This window comes from Mandrillus leucophaeus, unplaced genomic scaffold (assembly GCF_000951045.1).
Source record: "Mandrillus leucophaeus isolate KB7577 unplaced genomic scaffold, Mleu.le_1.0 Scaffold684, whole genome shotgun sequence".
NCBI lineage: Eukaryota > Metazoa > Chordata > Mammalia > Primates > Cercopithecidae > Mandrillus > Mandrillus leucophaeus.
The window spans coordinates 1,445,064-1,453,769 of record NW_012107408.1 but is presented as its reverse complement, the minus strand read 5'-3'; the positions used below and the strand labels follow the sequence as shown (position 1 = coordinate 1,453,769).

Genomic DNA, 8,706 nt, shown 5'->3' with positions numbered 1-8,706 from the left:
ATGATTTAAGGAAATTATATAAAAGTGAAACTCTAAACAAACTAGAAAAAATATAGCCAAATGTTTACATAATCTTGACATGAAGAAGAACATTCTAAGCATCAAAGCTGTAGAAGGAAGGAAAGGATTGAGACATGTGACTACATAAAATGTAGAGGCTTATATATGTCAACACACATAATAATCAAAAATCAAAAATGCAAATTAAAAAGTAGGCTTAAATTGCCACATAAACAGCTGATAGATGGTTAGTATCATTAATAGATAACAAACTCTTATAATTCATTTAAAAAATCACAATAGAAAAATGAGCAAAAAATTTGGGAAAAATCTCATGAAATATGGAATAAATTCCATGAATACATGAAATGAACTAATTATCAAATAAATACAGATATAATAACAATGGACTACTTTTTATCTATCAAATTTATAGAGTTTTTTTATCTTAAAGTTAATACACTGTGTGGGGGAGGCTTTTGTCTCTATATCACTATTCACAATGTAAAATGGCATCTTTCTGGAGAGAAATGATTCCTGCTCACTAACCTAACCTAACCTTTCTTCTCCCCTTCATATGCGAAAGGATAGAGAGAAAAGAAGAAGATATTGAAGTGTGGAAAGGGAGAGCCTGGGCAGTGCCTAACTCACCTGAATAAGACCCATCATTTCACTCTCCTCCTAGACCACTCACAACATCCTTTATAAGCTCAGATTCTGTCCCTAATTTTGCTGTTGACTCCTTTACATATCAGAGCTCCTTATTCTAACAAATATGAGACAACCTTGAGAGAATGCTTATGGGACTAAAGGAATCCCACTTGAAATGATGTGGGAGATTTAGACAACACCTCTTTTCCCATCCTAAGAATGTAACTGCCCTCTACTCTCTAGCATGTGAATTTATCCAGCACAAAGCTGACACTCCTGCAGAGAAACCTCCAACCTGAAGCAATGTATGAGATTAAAGTTCGATCCATCCCTGATCACTATTTTAAAGGCTTCTGGAGTGAATGGAGTCCAAGTTACTACTTCAGAACTCCAGAGATCAACAATAGCCCAGGTAAGGAATGGTGGTAGAGTTTGTGTTCCCCCAGAGTGCTTTGCATGTCAAAGTGTGGGAGCAAGTGAGAGGAAGATTGTTGAAACTAACCTGCAAAATAGGACACCCCTGGAGGACATTCTTACACTTTGTTTGGAGAATGACTTGCCTGCTGTCTTTGCCCCTTTTGTAAAGAACAAGGAAGCAGAGGGAGCGGGGTCCTTATTACCTGAGAATTAGTACAGGCCGTCTGTGTTCCTGGAAGCTGCCATACATTTTGAACAAAATCCCCACCCACTACCTCCAGTTAACCAATCTAGCCTGGGACCCCAATGGTTGCAGTCTTTAAGGCCCCTCTAAGAAGCACCTTTATTGGTGTCAGGTATGTGGACAGGTGTGGCTGTCCTTTTCCAGAAGGATGAAGATGTCCTTGGGACTGGAACTGAGAATGCCTAGGAACTGAGACATCCCCTCCCTAGAATTTGCAACAGGGGTGAACATCTCTTTCATCATCTCCTGCTCTGGCTTCTTTCCATTGGTAGAAAGTTAAGAAGGGAAGAGAACATTGGTACCTTTGATGCTAGATCACGTTTACATTTCAAGCGGCAGATGCTCTAGGCCTGGTCACCCAAGTCAATGCCTTTTAAACCAAACTCCCTCTATAAAGCTGTCACGTCTTTCTGTTAACTCAAAAGCAACTTTCAGGAAGTAGTAAGTCGGCCCACATTACTAAGTAAATGCAAAGCATCCTGAGACCCTACCCCCACTGCATGGCTACTGAATGCTCACTACGATCTATTCTTGCTTTCCAGGGGAGATGGATCCTATCTTACTAACCATCAGCATTTTGAGTTTTTTCTCTGTGGCTCTGTTGGTCATCTTGGCCTGTGTGTTATGGAAAAAAAGGTGACCTTCTTCAACTAATAAAAAGGGTGATTGTGTGGGATCACAGACAGTCAGAGCTTGAGTCCCATTTATTGATGAGAAAACCACAAAGGGGATTAAGGCATTTCACAAATTTAGTGCCCAATATCCCTACCTATCCTCAGTGAATTTCCACAGTTAATTTCATAAGAGGCAAAAATGTATAAACTGGACATTAGGCAAACCCTGTCCCCAAAGTAAGAATTCTGTAATGCAATGTTTCCCAAGCTTTTCTTCCAGTATCTCCTAAAGGTTGCAGAAGCCATCATTCATGGCAAATGCACAATGCACTCGAAGTCTTGACTTTAAACATATAAATTCATGGGATTTTGTATTCTAATCCATGCTAAGGCTATGTTTGTTTCATCATAAAAATGATGTTTTAAACAGGCACTTGTTAAATTACTTACTATACTAGGAGAATGCCCTTGGCAGAAGGCTATATATTCCCAGGATTACAAATACCTTAATTTGAAAAGTACTGCCTTGAAAGTACTAAGCAATTTCCCTGGGTAACTGGAAAAATATTCCCCCACTTCCACCAAAATCAGCTGCCAGAGTTGCTGTCAGTAAAGGGAAAGAATAAAAAGACAACACTTAAATTGGAAGTAAACAACGGGGTCGAATTGCACTTCCATAGCTCCACCAAAACTACCTCCTTGCAAGCCTTGGTGTTCCTTCCCTCTAGGGCTTTTTCCCAGAGGTATATTATTGTTATGTCTTATTCACAGAATGGATTAATAGCAGTGGTCTCTGGTCCAACCCCTCCTTGAATTGATAGGGCACCGAGGCCCACAGAAAACCAGTCCCTTGACCATGGTCACCCACCTAATTGTGATAGAGCCAAGACTAGAAATCTGTTCTTCTGATTCCAGGCTTAGAGTAAGTGGGAAGACTCAGTGTGCCTGTGCCCTCTGCCATTCACTTCATCTATCAATGTTCTCTGATTTCAGAATTAAGCCTATTGTATGGCCCAGTCTCCCTGATCATAAGAAGACTCTGGAACATCTTTGTAAGAAACCAAGAAAGGTGAGTGCTTTTGGTGCTTAAAAAGTATTGTGTTGGCAACATCCCGGTGGCCAAGAATGATATTCCAGGACAAGGAACAGTTGAACCTCACCTTTTGGTATTTGATGCATCCTGCAACTAGGGTCCCTCCTAAGACCCTAGCTGCAGTAGGGAACTGAAATAAGATACACATCTCAGAACTTCTGGGCTCCCTGGGGCTGGAGGTCACACCAGTGGTCACTTCAAGTCTTGAAGTGTCTCAGAAGCTCCAGAAGCAAAGAGTCCATTGAGGAATATGCAGGCAATTCTGTGACATTCCCTGTCAGAAAACTCTTTAGACCTACTCTGGAACTGAACATTTGGTGGTGTGTCTCTCTGGTGCCATCTTAATGCCTTTTCTGCTTTTTCCATGCAGAATTTAAATGTGAGTTTCAATCCTGAAAGTTTCCTGGACTGCCAGATTCATAGGGTGGATGACATTCAAGCTAGAGATGAAGTGGAAGGTTTTCTGCAAGATATGTTTCCTCAGCAACTAGAAGAATCTAAGAAGCAGAGGCTTGGAGCGGATGTGCAGAGCCCCAGCTGCCCATCTGAGGATGTGGTCATCACCCCAGAAAGTTTTGAAAGAGATTCATCCCTCAGATGCCTGGCTGGGAATGTCAGTGCATGTGATGCCCCTATACTCTCCTCTTCCAGGTCCCTAGACTGCAGGGAGAGTGGCAAGAATGGGCCTCATGTGTACCAGGACCTCCTGCTTAGCCTTGGGACTACAAACAGCACCCTGCCCCCTCCATTTTCTCTCCAATCCGGAATCCTGACATTGAACCCAGTTGCTCAAGGGCAGCCCATTCTTACTTCGCTGGGATCAAATCAAGAAGAAGCATATGTCACCATGTCCAGCTTCTACCAAAACCAGTGAAGTGTAAGAAACCCAGACTGAACTTACCGTGAGCGACAAAGATGATTTAAAGGGGAAGCCTAGAGTTCCTACTCTCCCTCACAGCAAAGATAAGACAAAATTAGCAAAACCCCACTACACAGTCTGCAGGATTCTGAAGCATTGCTTTGACCACTCTTCCTGAGTTCAGTGGCACTCAACATGAGGCAAGAGCATCCTGCTTCTACCATGTGGATTTGGTCACAAGGTTTAAGGTGACTAAATGATTCAGCTGTTTTTTTTTTTTAAGAGGAAATAATGAAAGAGTAAAGAAAATGAATGAGGAGTGAGGAAGGCAGGAAGAGAGCATGAGGGAAAAGAAAGAAAGGAAAATAAAAAATTATAGTTGCCATTATTAGGATTTAATATATATCCAGTGCTTTGCAAGTGCTCTGTGCACCTTGTCTCACTCCATCCTGACAATAATACTGGGAGGTGTGTGCAATTACTATGACTACTCACTTTTTTATAGATCATTAAGTTCAGAACTTAGGAGTTAAGTAACTTGTCCAAGTTGTTCACACAGTGAAGGGTGGGGCCAAGATATGATGGCTGGGAGTCTAATTGCAGTTCCCTGAGCCATGTGCCTTTCTGTTCACTGAGGAATGCCCCATTCTTGAGTGCCAGGTCTCACTAGTAACAGGGTGTGCTTAGATAATTTATGATCCAAACTGAGTCACTTTGGAAAGTGAAAGGGGAACTTACATATAATCCCTCCAGGACAATGAGCAGAAACTAGGACTGCCCCCAGACAAGTGTGAACATACATATGGTCGCTTAAATTAAAATGATTATAAGAAAGAAAGAGGGGGAGAAATGGTCTTGTGGATGTGAAGTCCCATGACCAGCCATGTCAAGAGGAGGTAAAGAAGGCAAGAAAAAGCCATGAAGCCCATTTGATTTCATTTTTCTGAAAATAAGCTCAAGAGGGAATAAATTAGAAACTCACAATTTCTCCTGTTTGTTACCAAGACTGTGATTCTTTTGCTGCTACCACCCAACCACATCCATCCATGATCTCAGAGGAACATGTCGCTGACCCTGGACACGGGTACGTTTGATGAGTGAGAGGAGGCATGACCCCTCCCACGTGTATAGACACTACCCCAACCTAAATTCATCCCCAAATTGTCCCAAGTTCTCCAACAATAGATGCTGCCACAAACTTCAGGGAAAAAGAGTCACAAGTACATGCAATGAGTGAACTGACTGTGGCTACATTCTTGAAGATACACGGAAGAGACATATTAATGCTTGATATTTATCATCTTACCTTTCTTGGTCTAGATTGACTTACAATGACTAGCTCAAAGTCAAGGCAACTCAGTAATGTCAGCTCAGGGAAGTGCAGCAAACCCCTCTCCCACAGACCTCCAAACCCTGGCTGTTCACAGAACCACAAAGGGCAGATGCTGCACAGAAAACTAGAGAAGGGGTCATAGGTTTAGGGTTTTGTTTGAGATTTGTTGTTATTTTTTTTCTGTTTTGAATTTTCTTCTTTGTTCTGTTTTTACTTTATTTAGGGGGACTAGGTGTTTCTGATATTTTAGTTTTCTTGTTTGTTTTGTTTTGTGTTGTCTGTGAATGGGGTTTTAACTGCGGATGAATGGACCTTATCTGTTGGCTTAAAGGACTGGTAAAATCAGACCATCTTATTCTTCAGGTGAATGTTTTACTTTCTGAAGTGCCCTCCTCTGCACCAGCAGTAATAAATACAATGCCATAATCCCTTAGGTTTGCCTAGTGCTTTTACAATTTTCAAAGCACTTCCATAAGCACTCCTTCCACCTCCTTGGTAGACATTTATGGAAAGCCTGCTACGTGTCAATCATAGTGTTAGGCACAGGGGACCTAAAGACAAACAAAAGGATGGCATTCTGCCTCATAAATTACAAAACCTAATGAAAATGACAACTTGGTAAACAAATTATTGTTATATTATAAAATGCTATAAAAGAGGCATATTGAAAGTACCCTGTTGGAGACAGGGCAAATGCCACAAAAACGATGTAAATTTCCATGGAGGAAAAGTAGAATCTGCCTAGTTTGTAGGCAGCAGAAGACATTTTTCATCAGTGGGCAGGTGTTCCTTTTGTAGAAATGGGAGTCAAATCTCAAATAGGAGGCTCCACAAAATCTCATGCCAAACCTAGGTCTCTGATACCTTATTCACAGAGGTTCTTTGAAGTATTTATTGTTACTTCCTTTGACTTACGGGAAAATTGGGACACAAGAAGACAGGTAAACTACCCAACCTCACACGTTAAGTCAGAACTGGGAGCCGTAATTTTGTATCCTTGGTATAAATAGACAATCTCTCGAAGAAATGAAGAGATGACCATAGAGAAACGTCAAGATATCTCCAGCTCTAAAATCCTTTGTCTCAATGTTGTTTGGCATATGTTTCATTGGAATTTAGTGTCTGAGCATCTGTCTATTACTGCAGTATTTAAAATGCATGTGCTATAATCATATAATCATAACTGCTGTTAATTCTTAATTACATACCTAGGGACAATGTGTAATGTAAGATTACTAATTGATTCTGCCCAATCTCCTTTCAGATTTTATTAAGAAAAAAAATAAACCTCCTGATCAGAGACAATGTATTAATCAGAAGTGTAAACTGCCAGTTCTACATAGCATGAAATGAAAAGACAACTAATTTGGTCCAACAACCATGTCTGGGTCTAGGGCACCCTGGCTTATCCGGCAGATTTCCTACCAGCCTTTGCCTCTTCCTTCAGACAGTGGTTTCCATGGGAATTTGCTTCAGAAAAGCCAAGTATGGGCTGTTTCAGAGGTGCATACCTGTGTTTTCTTAGCTCTTCTACAGGGGCTACAAGACTTGGAACGGGTCAGGAAGAATATATGGTAGAGCTCCTGGAAATGATGCAGATCAGGAGGCATTTTTGTCAGCTCCATGGTTTATTGTTGGGATTATTCTTTAAAATACCCATTGTTCACTACAGTGAAGATCTCTGATTTGACCATGTATTATCTACATGCATTACAAACATTTCGCAGAGCTGCTTACTATATAAGTGTACAATGTATGTAACCGTCTCATATTTAATTAAATGCTGTGGAACTCTTTGTGGCTGTGTCTGTCTTCTCTGGAAACTGTGGCTAGAGGGATTCCCAAAATGGACCACACGTCTCTTCAGCCCCTGAAAACTCACCTCCCCATGTCCATGGAAAAAACTGTCTTCCACAAAACCAGTCCCTGGTCCCAAAAAGGTTGAGAACCACTGCACTAGAAGGCAGCCTGCTAGTAGTTAAGTCTCAATGTGTCAATGTATTTAACAGAGAGAACAGAGTGTTGCTTCACTCAGCAGGTGGTTCAATGGAAGCCCTGCATGGACACCTATTTCACTTGGTATACCTAGTCCCTACAGTCTGCAGAGTAGTGGCTGGAGATTAGGCTTGGAAGAATTGGTGGGGGCCAATGATTAAGCATTTGGCATGGCAGCCTAAGAAGTTGTCATCTATTCTGCAGAAAATAGAGGTGCTTGGCAGGATTTTAATCAGGAATGTGATGTGAAATATACATTTTCTGTGCATGTGTGTATCAGGTTTTAGGAAGGAATCTTAATTCAGTAGGATATAAATATAAAGTAATTCTGACATTTCTTTAATTACTCATCTCCAAAGATGTTCCATCGAACATCCCTGTCTGAAGTAGATTACTTTAAGTGACTAAAAGTTAATTCATCTAGTTTTAAGATGCAGTCTTACATTCTTTTCTTCTTCTTTTTTTTTTTTTTTGTGAGACCAAGTCTCTCTCTGTCGCCCAGGCTGGAGTGTGCAGTGGCATGATCTCAGCTCACTGCAAGCTCTGTCTCCCGGGTTCACACCATTCTCCTCCCTCAGCCTCCCAAGTAGCTGGGAGTACGGGTGCCTGCCACCACGCCCGGATAATTTTTTGTATTTTTAGTAGAGACAGGATTTCACCATGTTAGCCAGGATGGTCTCTATCTCCTAACCTCGTGATCCACTGCCTTGGCCTCCCAAAGTGCTGGGATTACAGACATGAGCCACCGCATCCGGCCACGCAGTCTTATATTCTAATTAAAGCCACACACACCCTATCATAGGCTTGTGGTGAGGGGAACTTGGAAAGAAAGGAAGATAATAGCTTTTGTTCTCTTGAGTCCTCCCCCTTCTTGGCCTCTTCCTCCTCCCTTCTTCCTCCTCTTTCCCTTTCCCCTCCCCCCTCCTACTTTTCTTGTTCTTGTTCTTCCTCTTCCTCCTTCTTTCTTTTTCTAACAGCTTAAAACACCACACATTTCCTATCTCACAACCTCTGTGGGTCAGAAGTCTGGGCATGGCTTAGTTGAGTCCTCAGCAAGGCTGCAATCAAAATGCTGGCCCTCGCTTGCTTCTCTTTGGGAGGCTCCATTGGCAATGGGTCCATTTCCAAAATTACTTAGGTTATGGCAGAATTTATTTTCTTGTGCTTATAAAACTGAGCGCTGCAGCTTCCTGATAGCTCACTCTCGGCTCCTAAAGTTCACCCACAGCCTCTTGTCGTATGACCCTCTTCATAAGCATTTTTTTTTTTTTGACAGAGTCTTGTTCTGTTGCCCAGGCTGCTGGAGTGCAGTGGCACGATCTTGGCTCCCTGCAACCTCTGCCTCCCAGATTCAAGAGATTCTCCTGCCTCAGCCTCCTGAGTAGCTGGAATGACAGGTACACGCCACCATGCCCGGCTAATTTTTGTATTTTTTGTAGTAGAGATGGGGTTTCGCCATGTTGGTCAAGCTGGTCTCAAACTCCTGACCTCAGGTGATCC

General features: G+C 41.9%; 1 protein-coding gene across 1 annotated transcript in view; it reads left to right on the top strand.

Annotated features, from left to right (window-relative positions):
- IL7R (interleukin 7 receptor) overlaps positions 1 to 7,002 on the top strand; it is a 23,075-nt gene extending 16,073 nt beyond the window's left edge. Inside the window, exons 6-9 of the mRNA XM_012002381.1 lie at positions 895 to 1,063; positions 1,855 to 1,948; positions 2,920 to 2,995; positions 3,390 to 7,002. Coding sequence (XP_011857771.1) covers positions 895 to 1,063; positions 1,855 to 1,948; positions 2,920 to 2,995; positions 3,390 to 3,893 — 843 coding nt within the window. The 3' untranslated portion in view covers positions 3,894 to 7,002. The remainder of the gene's footprint in view (positions 1 to 894; positions 1,064 to 1,854; positions 1,949 to 2,919; positions 2,996 to 3,389) is intronic.
- Positions 7,003 to 8,706: the final 1,704 nt, after the last annotated feature.